General features: G+C 38.3%; 1 protein-coding gene across 1 annotated transcript in view; it reads left to right on the top strand.

Moving 5' to 3' along the window:
* LOC140226528 (prolyl 3-hydroxylase 1-like) overlaps positions 1–15,344 on the top strand; it is a 57,622-nt gene extending 42,278 nt beyond the window's left edge. Inside the window, exons 6-12 of the mRNA XM_072306978.1 lie at positions 3,661–4,122; positions 5,401–6,447; positions 6,724–6,831; positions 8,215–8,310; positions 9,571–9,736; positions 14,033–14,220; positions 14,953–15,344. Coding sequence (XP_072163079.1) covers positions 3,661–4,122; positions 5,401–6,447; positions 6,724–6,831; positions 8,215–8,310; positions 9,571–9,736; positions 14,033–14,220; positions 14,953–15,174 — 2,289 coding nt within the window. The 3' untranslated portion in view covers positions 15,175–15,344. The remainder of the gene's footprint in view (positions 1–3,660; positions 4,123–5,400; positions 6,448–6,723; positions 6,832–8,214; positions 8,311–9,570; positions 9,737–14,032; positions 14,221–14,952) is intronic.
* Positions 15,345–16,065: the final 721 nt, after the last annotated feature.

Here is a 16,065-nt window from a genome sequence, read left to right as displayed (position 1 = left end):
GGTTCAGATTATCTTCCTCTGGAACACACATTTCCCACAGACACCTGTCAGAGAGTGTGCTCAACAGGTTGATTAAGGGAGGCTCCTTGAGACCAAAATATCTCCACATATCCTGACAAAGGCATATCAAACCTTCTCATATTTCAAAAACTCTTATCTCGTGTAAGATCAGAAGCTTTCATGCAGGTAAAGATGAATTCAACAATTTTTCAATTCCACAGCAAAGTCAAACATATGATGTCACATACAACAAGGACAAAATTGTTTGAGCTTTTATTTTTGCATTAGTTTCTTCTCATGCAAATTTTGCAAACATCTCTACACCATAAACGTTTCCACTGCTTACGTGTAAACTATATGATTGCAACACACATACTGTACCTCCCTGGTATTGTATCAGAATCTCCTGATTTTAAAGTGCTGTGAATTTTAGCAAAACTTTTTACACTGATACTTGTAGTATCACTGAACAAATGAAGAGTTTGTTTGCAAAAACCGATAAGTCCATATTTGCCAAATGGAGATATTTGCGATTAAAGGTCAAGAAAAATAAAGAGAATAATAAGAAAATTTTTGCTTCTTTTGACCATAACTTCAAAAATCTACCTCTATATGTAGTGACCAATATATCGTTTAAAAGGTATTATTTTGTACTTTATAACAGCCACCGTACTTCAAAATCTTCAAAAATGGACTTATCGGTTTTTGCGAACAAACTCTTCAAATATCAAGAACACCTTCTAACAGGCCAACAAAGAATCATCAAATATCTGTACAGGGAAAACATTTTGTACGATTAATTATAGATAAATAAAAAATACATTAACATGATACAGGTAACATGTTTCGGTCAGAAAGATATCAGATACCAATGGTAGCACTGTTTAGCTTCATTTAAATTAATTTTCTGGCATTTTATTGTTTGTCATTTTCTAATTTCAGTGGTCTATCTTGTTTGTTCTGATATTGATGAAGATGTTTCAAAATGGCTTCTTTGAAGTTAGTATGACATTCATCATCTAAGTTTTATGTCATTTGAATATATGAGAGAGTTTTTATTTTACAATGATGAGTTATTGATTGTCATTAAAACAACGTAAATTGGCTCCTGAGTGTACACAATTTTTGTAGTGTGTATATTATTCTGAAATCAACATGAAGAATGTGGAAATTAATCTTTTGACTGTAGATTTTACCTGCATTTCAACATAATGAATGAAGATGATTTGATTTGTTTAACACATAGAGAATGGGTGATGTGTAGTCATAGTGCCACATTAATGTGATAGATTAGGCACAGTTGTGCAGCTGGCATACCAGAATGTGCCATACGGTAATCATTTTATGCCACCAAGTAAATACCAACAGAATGATTGATACTGTGTAGTGGAGCTGGGAGGCAGTTTGGCTTTAACATCTGCTATTACTTCCAAAGTTATCTCTGCATCATTATATATTACAATGTGGGAGGGGCTTATGAATGACAGACTGTTACCATTTCTCTGAGTTAAACCTCTCTGAGCTGTATGTGTAATGTATGCTAGTCCTGGGTTTTTGCCTAACATGCCTACCAGTCTCTTCCTAGTCTCTTCTTTTAGTAGTGCCAAATTGGAGGGAGCCCTCTATTGGTGACCCCTGAGAAGAAGGCGAGACTGGCCAATAAACTCAGCCGTAAGTCCCTTCTCTCTCTCTCACTCTATTTTCTCTAAGAGTTTGGAATATTCCCTTTATCCCGTTGAGGATGAACTGATTTTCCTACAAGGCACATTTCCCTTAGACTCCTGCTTCCAATTACTCAGGACTAGTCTTCAAAGGGTTAAACTATAAAAATGAAACTCCTAGAAGAATCTCATCCAAAGGGAATACATTTGGCCAGTGAACCCATACCCACCCCCACCCCCCAAAGTGAACAAAACATTTTGATGTGTCATGTTATTAAAAAATGACTTCAGTTACGGTTTGATTGATGGCTGAATATTTAATGAATTTGTTGTTCACACTACTATAAAAGTATGATTCATATTCTGGAGGAATATTTGTAATAGTGATATTTTTATTAAGCCGTTGAGGATGGATTTATTTTGCTACAACATGCATTTCCCATAGACACCTGCCCAAGTATACTCGGGACTCATGCTTAATAGGTTAACAAACTCCCAAATGTGATATGATAATAATAATAATAATAATGATGACGATGATGATGATGATAATAATAATTATAATGATAATAATAATAATAATAATAATAATAATAATAATAATAATAATAATAATAATAATAATAATAATAATAATAGTAATAATAATAATAATAATAATAATAATAATAATAATAATAATAATAATAATAATAATAAAGAGACTCTTACATACACTGTAGAAAACTGAAATTTGTAGGTTTTTGGCAAGTCAGAGCAATTTGTTTGATAGGTGTTGCCAGAAAATAACAGAATCTTTCAGTCTGACAAATTGTCTCTGTTGTGAATATAATCATAGCTTTGCAACATCAAGTCAAAATTGCAGTACCTCACTTAAACCTACCCCTCTGACCGGAAGCTCCTTTTTTCGTGCAAACACATACAAACATAAACGAAGCCTAATAAACTGAAGTCTAGGTATTGAGTCATTACTGCCTCCCAGTTTAGAACAAAAAAATCTAATTTTATCATTGTTTATATCATCTTAATCTAATTGTATAGACACATTTATTTTTCTTTTGCCTCATTACTTCAAAGAGTGCATTTCATGTTTGCCCTTTAAACTTGTTTAGGATGAGCTGATTTTACTATAAGATATGTTTCCCGTAGAAATTTGCCTTAGTCAGTATACATGGGGCTAGTCTTTATCCCGTTGAGGATGAGTCCTGAGTATACTTGGGCAAATGTCTGTGGGAAATGCAGTTGTAGCAAACTCAGTCCATCCTCAAGGGATTAATGGAGTAGTATGTCACAGTGAGATTGGCTGATTTAAAAAGGAAGTCTGAGTTTGAATAGTTGATGCACACTCTCACAAAGTTTGTTCACCTCTAAAGGCAAGCAGTGATTGGCTCTTTGAATGTGATAGTGCAGTGAATAAGAATCTAAAAGGTTTATCTCTTCTTGATTTTTTTTGTATGCATAAACCACTAAGACCATCACCTCTCAGTCCCAGTGATGTTGTGTAGAGACTGGTTGCCATGGTGATGACTAAGATTGAAAGATTGCCTTAGAGCTGGTGGTATAAAGGTCGTGTGGTTTTCATTGATATGATGTAACTACTTGTAGAAGGGTTGTTTCATTTCTTTTCTATTGTTATATGCTATATTGTACTTGTAACACACACTTTCATTTGATGTATCCTAGGGAATTTAATATGGACCTTTTCGAAGGGAGAATTCATGGAGTTGCATACCTTTCTTTCAAAACAAAAGCAATACAAAATTCTTTACATTAGGGACCAGAAATATGTCCATTGTATAGACAGGTGCATTTCTTCTTTGTCATGTCAGTTATAATCATAATGAGTGTGTTTTGTGCTATATCTGTTTATGTTGGCTTATAGAAACAAGTAAAGTCACAAAATTCTTGATGGGTATTGTTGGCAGAGTTTCTTCGAGAAATTTTGAGATTTCAAAACTTATCACCTTGTCTCTTTACTCCTGTTTTTTCTCACCCCCAGTACTTATATCCTGATCGAGATTATGATGAAGAAGATGAATCGGAATTGGCGTATCTAGGGGCGGAGCCTATCGACCCCATGGAGGTCAACCTCAAACAGAATGAGGGAGCAGACACGACGGGAGATCTTGGTCTTCTCTCGGATGTTGAGGAGATGGAGGATAAAGAGATGCTGAGGAGGTTCATGGAGAAAACAAATCATGAGAACGAGAGGGGCGCGGCTAAATACTCCAGAGACCTTAATCATGGATCTCAGACTGCCACACCCACTGGGGCACCCCACCCGGAGGACACCACCGGGTCTGAGGAGCGGAGGATGGGGTCCAGTACCAGGGCCCAGATCCTGGCTGGGATGAAGAAGATCTTGCAGAGTTTAATGGGGTCCAGTGAGGAAGAATCGGAGCAGCTCCTTCTTCAACTCGCTCAGGATCCCAAGTCAAGGGAGATCAAGGATCGCATCAAGGTAGGCGGGTCTTGACAGAATTGTGTTGTAGGCCAAACGTCCTGAAATACTCCCCACAATTTGTAGGCACCATCTCGCGGAAAAAATACTACCTCCTGAAATATGCCACACCTCTTGAGCTAGGCACTACCTCCTGAAGGAGGTCCCTCCTCCTGAAACAAGCACCACCTCATGAAATAGTCTCCACCTCCTGTATTAGGCGCCACTTCCTGAAATATGTCCCTCATTCTGAAATAGGCACCACATCCGTAAAAAAATAGCACATCTGTAAGTAGGCTCCTCATGAAAGAAGCACTAACCTCTGAAAAGGACCTAAACTGGGTCCCTTCCTCCTGATACAAGCACCACCTCTTGAAACAGGCCCCTTCTCCTGTGAAACAAGTGCTACCTCTTAACCTGTTGAAGACGGACTGACTGTGATATAACATGCATTCCCATAGACAACCTGACCAAGTATTCTCGGGGCTCGTCTTGACGGTTTGAATAGGCTCCACCTCCTGAAATAGGCACTACCTTCTGGAATAGGTTCCTTTCCCTAAAATAGGCACCAAAAAAAAAAAGGACTACCTTCTGAAGTAGGCCCCTCGATAAGTTTGCCATTTTTCAGGAAATAAACCACACCTCCTCCTTTAACAAGTCCCATGTAAACTATGCAGTAGTTCTGAAGGAAACTTCTTTTCTTTTGTGTCATTCACAGTTTTGTACCTTGATATTTGGTGTAAAAGTTATGAAGAAATCAATTTTCTTTCACAAAACAAATAGGTTTTTGGAGACTACTATGAGGAATTATTCACTGTAAAACATTTCTTGTGATCTCAGAGTTATTAATAACATATTATCAGAGGCATGTTACAATGACAAACCTAATATGGGCTGCTCCTTGCTCTATGTCAAGGCATGTCTGTATTTTTCTTTAACCCGTTGAGGACAGACTGATTTTGCTACAACACTTATTTCCCATAGACACTTGCCTGAGTGTACCCAGGACTTGTCCTCAGTGGGTTAACTGGAAAATGTGACGAAGGGATTTTTTTTTAAATTTGAGCAAGTCACTGGATGTCAGGGACTAAATACTATTCTTGATAATTTTGATAATCTTGTGATTCTGTACTGTCCAAATGCCATTTCTATTAAACCTGACACTCCTGTGATTCTATACTGACTAAACACCATTCTTTGTAACTCTAGCACCCTAGCAATTCTGTACTGACCTGTACCACCATCAAAATCCTTTGATTGAGATCTCCGGTGTTTTGCTGCTTCTCATTCCTCTTCTAGGTGGCCATAGAGAAGATGATGGCGAATGGGAATGTAGAAAAGGATTTGGCAAGGGAACAGCTAAAAACCATGATCCAAGGTTTGTCCCAGCAAGGACTGATCTATGACCACAAGAAGGAGACAGAGGAGAAGTCAAGGGATGTGGAGAACTTTGACCCACCTTCCATCCTCCAGGACCGGAAGGATGTAGTGTATCCTAGCAACAAGCCGTCCAAGATGCTGGATATTAAGGATTACAACCCCATGAAGGGGTTGGACAAGAAGGAGTACTTTGACTGGGTGAATCCTCCAGGGTATGAGGCAGGAGCTCCTGGATCAACACCAGCAGATGAGGATGAGAATGAGGAGGAGGAGGAGAAGGATGTAGGTGACTATATTGAAGACGAAGAGGAAGATGATTTTGAGCAAAATCGAGAATATTATCCGTCTGAGGATGATGGAAGCGATGATAAAGAAAGAACTAAACGTGAATCTCCTCAACAAGAAATGGAAAATGAAGAAAATGAAGAAAGCAATAATAAAGATGATAAGAATACCGATACGATAAGAGTAAGAGATTCTTTAGATGGCAGCATTGCACGAGAAAAAGAAGTAGGAGAAAAAGGAGAAGAAGAGGTAGAAGAAGAAGAAGAAGAAGAAGAAGAAGAAGAAGAAGAAGAAGAAGAAGAAGAAGAAGAAGAAGAGGTAGAAGAAGAAGGAGAAAAAGATGATACCGAAAACACACAGCCTTCTGAAGAGCCACTTCCAAAATGGCAAGAATGCAGCTGTTCACAGCAGAGCCATCTCGATACAAAAAGTAACCCTTATGCAGATTTCATACAGGAAAGGATGGCAGCGCAAATGTGTGGCCTGGAGGAAATTGATGAAGATAGCTCATGTGGATACCATGACGACGAAGAGGATGAGGAAGAAAGAAGGTTGTCTTCGGAGGAAGCCAAGCTGCAGAGGATCCTGGATGGTGAGGGGATGACGGATGAGGTCAAGGAGTGGATGGAAGAGATGATGAACATTGAGGATAATGCCTACTTCCTCCTGGATGACCTCCCGGTGAGAATATTAACCTCTTCTATGCCAGGGACTTTGGACATTGTGTATAATGCTATGAGTTTTCCTGTGCTAATTGATACCCAAAGCACATAAAGGGGTAAACTCAAGTTTTTTTAGATTTTTTTTCTCCTCGATGTTTTCTTCATCTCAACATTCTATTTGACTAGGAACTTGTCATACAATGTTCATAATGTTAAGGTGAGGGAGACAAGGAAGAGATGATATTTGATCTTTGTTTAATGATAGGATGATAGTTTTATTTCCCTTCTCTCTCAGGATCTCGACGTCGTGATGACTGATGAGGAGCTAAACGGAACGAATCGAGTGGTGGCCGATGGTTTGGCCGCTGACCAGGAGTGTGGAGTTCTTTTACAACTTTTGGATGTGAGTGAAGAGAGCAGGGTATATTGGGAACTGACTTGCATCGACATAAACAATACAGCACTTGTAATGCACTGTTCCATAAACATTCAGGGCCCCATTTCATCAAAAGTTGATACAATATCAACTCCTGCTGCAATGGCAATTGCCATGGTAATGACAAGAATCCAGCTTCCTGATTAGCTGTTGCTATCAAAAGCTGCCATTCCAGCAAGAGTTGCCATCCTGACATCTTTAATGAAATGGGGCCCTGGTCCCTCATACACTGTTAGTCATCCAGAATGTTTAGACATTTGTTTCCTTTTTTCTTTCTTTAGTACCCATGATAGTAAAGCTTTCTCCAAAATTAGGATTTACAGGGTGAGGCTTTGAAACCAAACATCCACTTTGATTATTTGCAAGATCGCTCCCACAGTCTGACCTCGTGTTCAGACAGCGATATCATCTCTCTCCCTATCTTTCTGTCTCATTTTCTTTCTCCCTCTCTTTCTCTTGCTATCTATCTTTATATGAAAATCTCTCTTTCTATCTGTCTATCTGTCTCTATTTCTATTTCCCTCTCTGTCTACTTCTGTATATCTATCTCTATCTTTCTCTATGTCTTTTTCTCTCCTATCTATGTCTATCTCTGTCTCTATATTTACCTCTCTCTTTCATTGTCTATATGTGTGTCAAGTTTATTATCTATGTTTGTATATGTCTCTCTATCTTTCTATCTCTGTTGATCTCTCTCTATCTGTCTATCTATCTATCTATCCATCTATCTATCTATCTATCTATCTATCTATCCATCTATCCATCTATCCATCTATCCATGTATCCATCTATCTATCTATCCATCTATCTATCTATCCATCTATCAATCAATCTATCTATCTATCTATCTATCTGTCTATCTATCTATCTGTCTATCTCATTCTCTGTATGTACAGAATGTATCCATTTTTATTCTCTGTCCCTCACACCAGGGAGAAACCAAGATACACAGGTCATGGTTACAAGGGCAAGCGAAACTATATCTCTCTGTGTAAAACTTTGTATCTACCTATCCATCTCTCTTATTCTCTCAGTATATGTTTCTCTCCCTTTCTATCTAATTCTCTCATCCCCAGGGAGAAGCCAAGACAGGTAGTGGTTATAAGGGCAAGCCAAGATACATCTCTCTCTTTATCTATCCATGTATCTATGCCTCTCTCATTCTCTCAGTATATGTTTCTCTCCCTTTCTATCTAATTCTCTCACTCCCCAGGGAGAAGCCAAGACAGGTAGTGGTTATAAGGGCAAGCCAAGATATATCTCTCTATTTGTATATCTACCTACAGCTGTAATATCTATATCTCTCTCATATGTTTATCTCGCTTTCTATTTAATTCTCTCACTCCCCAGGGAGAAGCTAAGACTGGTAGTGGTTATAAGGGCAAGCCAAGCCCACACACCAAGCATGAGAGCTTTGAGGGATTAACAGTCAACGAAGCCGTGGAGGTGAGTTTATTGTTTGCAGGCACAAACCCTTGTTGGTCGTAAAGGAGTCTGCGCCAAGACTACTACATGCACCACCCTGGCACTGCAGCCTCTACAACACAGGGCCTATGGGACAGTGCCAGAGGGTGGTGCATGTACATGTAGTAGTCTTGGTGCAGACTCCTTTATGACCAACAAGGGTTGTTGCCTGCAAACTAGTGGTGAGTAGTCTTTTAAGCTGAAAAGAAATAAAGTTGATATCTACCTTAGTGCAGTTTGTATATTCCACCCATTTCTTCTCTCCCTTTGAGGAGAAGCTGATTTTTCTACAACACACATTTCCCATAGACACCTGACCAAGTATCCTCAGGACTGGTCTTCATTTTCATACCAAGCAACAAGTCATATCTGATGTCATTTTGGTAAGACTATCCTGTCCATACAGATGAAGAAGACCTCTGAACTACTGAAAATTGATTGTCTGTCCTTTTTTTTTCACTCAAATCTCAAAACACAATAGCACCTTTCTGGTTCACAGCTGATCTAATCCTCCTTTGAAATGTGCGTTTCCTACACCTTATAGAAAGTTTAAACTACTTCGGGATGAAATGAAAGAAAAAATGATGTGAAGTAATATTACTAGAAGAGTTATAGAGGAATGTCATTGTTAAATTCATTAGCAAATGACTAGGAATGTCAACTTTTTGACATTTCTTTAGTGGTCTGTCTGTGCTTCCATCAGTTGTGTGTAACACAGAGAACCCTAGTTATAACAAGGTTCCTGGGACAGTCGATTCTACATAATTATAATCAGTACCTCGTTGAAAATGTACTGTAAAAGTGGATATTTTCGCGTGACTAATTTTTCACGCTTGGCCGGGTCGGAAGAGTTTCGCGTGTTTTTAATTCCGCGGAATCAAGACATCACGCACAGGCACATATGGCAAGCAAAAATATTCGCATGCTTTTATTTTCGCGCTAGTTTCTGGTTGCGCGAAATGCGCGAAAATTTGAACACCGCGAAAATTTCCACTTTTACAGTACTAGATAAGAGAACAGCTAAATACTGTTAGGTAATGGAAAATTGGGACCAACAGGTTCTCTTCAATGAAGCAGTACCTTGCTGGAACAAGATAGTTTTAATGGGTTTGCCTGCATCTTTTTGTCTTTCTGTCTGTCTGTCTGTCTATCTATCTGTCTAACTATCTGTCTATCTATCTATCTGTCTGTCTGTCTGTCTATCTGTCTACTTGTCTGTCTATCCATCCATCCATCCTCCAGGCAGCCAGCGAGGGACGGATACCCCTCCTCTATCCCACCATCTACATGCATCTCGCCGAACGCTCCCGACAGTTCCTCCAACGTCACTTCCAGCTGAAGACCCACCTCTTCTTCTCCTTCACCCATCTCGTTTGCCGCCAGTCCAGGCCAGGTAGCAAGCTGGCATGTAAGACACATCCACATTCCTGGCCTTTCTCTCTGTTTAGTCTGTCTGTTTGTCTGTCTGTATGTTAGTTTGGTTGTCATGGTAATCATTTCTTTATGATAGACCTAATCATTCTTGCCCAGTTTACACACATTTTAATACTACAATCACTACAACAGGGGCAATCCTGGAATTAAAGGGGGGTGCAACCCCCCCCCCCCCCCATTTTTTTCTTTTTCTTTTTTCTTTTTTTTTGTAAAAAAAAAAAAAAAAAATGAAAATAAAGAGGGGGCGTGCCCGGTTTGCCCCTCTCTGGATCCACCACTGCTACAAGACATGAAACTGATCAATAAGTTTACTTTCATTAACATAAAGTGGACACTGATTATTTGGTGTTTGAGTAGTAGCCATGATCAAAAATGGACTACCGGTAGTTGATATGAAGCCCGTTTAGCTACAGGAGGTTGTGTTTTCGAATTCCACCAGAGTATGTATGCCCATGATTTGTTATCATGGTTGCTACTCAAACACTAAATAATTGTGTATTTACGTCAATGGCTGGTAGTTTGTCGATCAGTTGCACTAAAAACAACTTGGCACTAAAAGATGTGTTCATCATCTTCATTTGATTTGCAGGATGTGTTGTCTTCAAAGTGCAAGGAGAGATATGAAGTTTGATGAAGTTTCAAGTTATGGTAGTTTTAGAGGGGGATTATTCTGAAACAGAACTGCAGAATTGTAAGAAAGTTTCTGATTATCTTTTGCTGGACTGGTTTAAGATAGCAGGTGGGATGGACATTGAGGTGGGATGGACTTGATTGGTTGGTTTGGTTACCATGGTTACTAGTAGACAGATGTGATACAAAGCGAAGGTTGACAGTTGGTGATGTAGTAGTCAGTTCACAGTTACAATCTCAGCATGGGTAGATATAGCTCATTGCAGACATTCTCTTGAAACTGACTTGTATAACCAACTTTTCATATCATAGTTTTCCTGAAGATATTTCATAAACTGCATAGGTTTGCATGAAAATTGTGTTTAATAGAAATGGTGACACTACATTTGCTCTTCCGACAATCGCTCCGGGCTTACTTTCTCCAAGGACATACAGTAAGGTTAGGGTTAGGATTGTGATAGGGTTTTAGGTCTAGTTATGTAGGGATTATGGTTAGGGTTATGTTTGTGGGTAGAATTTATGTTTGGCTTTAATAGCATGCAGATAAAAAAAAAAAATATATATATATACACATATTTCATGGGAGCAATTGTCTCAGGAGCAAATGTCATGAAACTGTTATAAATATTCCTGTATGAACCAGGTGCATATAGGTATAAAAAGGTGAATGTGTATACTTCTCATCCACATCCACAAAAATCCATTCATGTAGAACTTACATGTAAATTACACATTTCTGCCTATCTCTTTTTGTAACTGCTTTTCTCATTGAAAGATCAACCCATGTTTTGTAAGTTCTGTGATTCAGTGGTCACTGCAGACTGTTGCTAGCTGTGAACTGGTTTCTTATCAGTGTGTGTGTTTGTTTGTGTGTGTGTGTGTGTGTTTGTTTGTGTGTGTGTGTGTGTGTGTGTGTATCTTTGTTAGATACAGACAGAGAGAGAAAGGTTGCATGCCCCTCCCCCTCACTGGTTGCTAGGATACAGCTTGCCCTAGACACGCCTCTACCCACACTTTAGCCAATAGGAGGCAGGCTTCATGGGATGCAGTGAGTCATCTCATGAATAATGCATGAAGCATGTTATCACCATGGTAGCATGTCATGAATTTAGAAGCAGAAGGTCGTCACTCCCTTGTAAGCTAATGACCTTCTGCTCTTCCGTTCAAGATATTCCCCAAGAGAGATAGATTGTGAAGCAAGATATGCTTTGGAGTGCTTTGACGTAGTTCACTTTAAATCATAAGTGTATGTTTGCTATGGAAATCAACGCTAAAAAAAAGTTTTAAGTTTCTGAGACCAGTCGATTTACTGCCAGACCAACTACTGTTAAATTTTTGGTTAATTTCACAGAAATTACCCGATTATCACAAATATTCATTCACAAGAAAGAACTCTATTGGGCTTTCAATAGAACCTCACTGGAAAGGTTAATCTTTCGTAAGTTTATCAAAATTGCATCACATTACGGTATACTATTTAGGCACAAAATTTATGTGAGTAGGTCACAACTTACATTTTTAGTATGATATTTCATGTACATATCATGTACATGTCTTGTCTGTTTTTGAAATAATACAGAGACTTTGTACAGCATACAAAAACATGATTCCATTCAGTGTTTGAACAAGACCTGTAACTTGAATCAAATCATCATCTAATATCAGAGAAGGGTGCCCTCTTTGTCAGTAGTTTTTAGAGAGTTTGTTCCATGTTTATCATTGTGTGTTTGTTGTGTTGATTTTCATTGTGCAGCGTTACTTCAAAAGTGTGTATTACTGTATGAGCTGTTGTTCTTGTGTACAGATATTTTTGCCAATGAGGTCATGAACAATTTTGTTTTGCAATTTTGACACCAAGGCTATCATACTTGCACTGATGCCTGTCACTTCGAGATATTTTCACATATTTGTTCAATTCCCGGTCCAACAGTAATTCACAAAATTAGCAAAAATTAAACCTCGGCAAAACTGACAGCTTATGGTAGCACATGCACTAGTGGTGTAGTGTGATTTTTGTTCAGTGCACTAGACTTTATGGTGTGACATATGACCTTTATTGTGACTCCTCAGTGAAGTTAAGGAAAATTACTATGAAATCAGAGACAAAGTGAATCATATTTTGGTAGTGTAATGTGAACATTAAAATGAAGCAGAAGATTAACCTGAAAGAGATTTTAATGTCTTGCCACAGTGTGAAAGTAATACTAGTATGGGAGTAATAAGGAGAAAACTTTACAATTGATAGCAGGCATGATTGTATCAGGTGTGAGCACACATAAAGTTGCTGATAAAATATTATGTTGATATTCCTTTTTTGCAGCAAATCATTAGCTTAGGATGCATGTAGTCTCCATGTCATCAAAAATCATCAAAAAAAAAAAAAAAAAAAACTCCCTTTTAACCTCTTATATCCAATTCATTGGCTACTGAGCTTTCCATGAAATGTGTACAGCCATAAAGAGTCATAAAGTTTGGTTGAGTTGCCATGTAGTGAAATTATGCATGCAGGAGAGACAAGCAAAGTTGTTTCTTGTAAACATGCATGAAATTCTTGATATATTTGTAATATATTCTCTTGCAGTGGAACCTTGTTATAAAGAGGCCAGATATTGGCTTAGTTTAGTGCCACCGCATGTTCACTATTTTCCTTTCATTTAGAACTGGGAATTTGGCAGCAAACAGTATAAAGAGCTACAACTACTGTATTGTGACAGCTGAAAATCCTCCTCGATTGTCATTTATGTTTGAAGTTTCTGGGACAAAATTGTACCAATGAAACTCTCAATTGCAAGAAACTGGTTTAGCTCTTTTTCTTCTTAATTTGACACCTGAATGTTTCAATAAAATCATCTGATCCCACCATCTTCCCTACCAGTGATAGATAAGCCAATTTCCAGCTTCAGTGTGATTTAATCTTTTTCCATGAGAAAAAAAAAAGAGTCATTTTTGCCAGCAGGCAATTTGGTTTTTATATTCACAGAGATTAGCATCTGTGATGCAATTATGATTATTAATTGCAATTCTTTGAGATGGTACATACCAGCACATCAACCTGACAGCAAGCCTGTTATTTTGCAATGTAGATAACAAAAAAAAAAAAAATGTCTGTTAATGCATTCAGTACAAAACAATCTATGCATTATGCCAAGTTTATTTTTTGTTTCAACATAAATTCCATAAATTATGCCCTAGGCATTATGTCACTTTGAAAATGAGTGGAAAGTGCCAAACCAACTGAGAAAAAAAAACAACAAAAATGAAAAAAAAAAGATCATTTGTACTCATGTACACATGAGCTAATTACAAACTGGTTTATTGAGTTCATAACTTTGAGAATCAATGATGGTTTGAATCCAAACCTTGTGTGCTACTGATGAATTGAGTCCTGGGGTGTTTCATAAAGCTGTTTGTAAAGTTACAAACGACTTGAGAACGACTGGTGATCAGTTCTTCTGCTGAATTATTGAAATTCTGATAAGTATAGCACATCAGAACGGATCACCAGTCATTCATATTCAAAGTCGTTGTAACTATAAGAACAGCTTTATGAAACACCCCCTAGTCTTTTCTCCACCTCTCACCAGACTCTTGTCTGCTGCTGAACAAATTGAGTCCTGGTCTTTTCTCCACCTCACACCAGATTCGGACTGGACTAGAAGAGACCTCAGTCACCCAGTCCATGCCGATAACTGTAACTTGGATCCCGCTGGGAACTGCCACAAGAAGCTACCTGCCTTTGTCTGGCGGGACTGGAGTGCCATTCTCTACCTCAACGAGGACTTCGAGGGGGGAGAGTTTATTTTTGCTCACTTCAACCAGACAGCTCAGGTTTGATTCCATTTCTCTCCAAGATTTACTCTCATTAGGCCTTTTTCTGATTCAGGAAATCAACCCGATCATGAAATAGAGCTCTGATTGATGAATGTGAATTCAAATAATTGCACTAATTTGAAAGATTTGATTAAGAAAATTTCTTGAGTCAAATTCGTGAGATTTTTGAAATAGTAGAATGATTTGATTGTTAGAGTCGCATCAAGAGATAAGCGCAATACATCCCATCATGTCTAGTGTGGGTGAACTGCGCAGTCTGCTGCAGTATAAAGTGAAATGTAAGATCAATTCTTTTTGGGCGGATGTGAATAGGAAATGAATTAGCACCTGTTATTGTTGAAAAATCTTGAGTTTAGATTTCCATAGGGCTGGTGTAAAAAAAAAAAAAAAAAAAAAAAAAAGGCCTTCTGCATGATACAGTAATGCTGTTTGTGAAACAGCATTTTTACTGTTTAGTGAGAAGAAGCAGTGCCCTCTTGTGACAAGATATAGTCCAGTGACATGAAACTCTGAAACTGATTAAAGATCCATAGTTTTCCTTTACCCCATATAGCCCGGGCTATTTTGAAATTGTGTAGCCCGGCTGGACAATCAGTGCTTACATGTATTTACATGAACAAGGATGAAGAAAAATTGGGCAATCAGTTTGAAAAAAAAAAAAAGAAGTTCAAGGAAAAAATGATTACTTTGTGTGTCATTTTTTTTTTCTCTCTCTCTCTTTTTTCACAGTCAGTGGTCACACCACACTGTGGCCGTCTGGTTGGTTTCTCGGCTGGATCAGAAAACTTACACGGAGTGAAAGGGGTCATCAGAGGTCGGCGGTGCGCTCTAGCGATGTGGTTCACCCTTGACCCCCGATTCAGGGAGCTAGAATTCTTCAAGGCAGCTGACAAGCTTAACACACTTTACGAGGAACAGTACACTAGGGAGGGTTACTATGGAAACCAGTGAATTCATTGTATCAATGATGACTGGACTCCAGTAAGACAGTACAGTGCACTCCCGCTATAATGAACTTGGGTATATCAAAATTCTCGATACAAAGAAATCAAAATTTTGGTCCAAAAATTATCTCTTTATACACAATACCGTTCAATTATAATGAAGTTTTGATATAACGAAAGAAAACCGCTGGACCCAAGGACTTCATTTTAACAGGAATACACTGTAATTATTTCTGTCGGTAGGAATAGGAAATTCCCTCTACAGTGTGTCCCCCCCCCCCCCCCCCCGAAAAAAAAAATACAATTGGATTTTTGCCTTGATAACTTCCAATATGATTGGACTGTCTGAATGCTATTTCATTGTCTAAAAATATAACATCTTACCTATATTTTGCAGAAAATCCCGATATTTGGTTAAGTGGTCACAGAGAAATGTGAATCGGTGATGTCATGGATGTGATTCTTCCAAGTTTAGCACTCAGATGCTCTTGGAACTGCATATAATGTGTGAACACAAGAGACAAAACTTGGAGGCAAGGGATTCCTGACATGCTCTACAAAAGTCCTCATTTCTCTTTGACCACTGAAGCAAATCGGATGGGGTTTTCTGCAAGACGTGGGTAATAAGTTATAATTTCATACCCTGAAATTTTTTTGGGATTGATTCACTATCTTTAAAGTTATCATTGCGGAGGGTCACGTTTTAATTTTTTTGGGGGACATAAGGTATGAGAGTCCCTCCACTATTTATATCACTGACTCAATCAATCTCTAGTTGCCCTGAGAGTCTGGCCTGAAGCTAAACCTCCTATATTTGTCAGCATCTTGAGAAAAATAAGATTCAAGAGTTCCAAACTGAAAGTACTTAAATATTGAATTAATATATTTGCTTGTATCA

Source organism: Diadema setosum, chromosome 3, assembly GCF_964275005.1.
Source record: "Diadema setosum chromosome 3, eeDiaSeto1, whole genome shotgun sequence".
Lineage (NCBI taxonomy): Eukaryota > Metazoa > Echinodermata > Echinoidea > Diadematoida > Diadematidae > Diadema > Diadema setosum.
The sequence above is the reverse complement of the archived record's forward strand: the minus strand, read 5'-3'. Positions and strand labels throughout refer to the sequence as shown.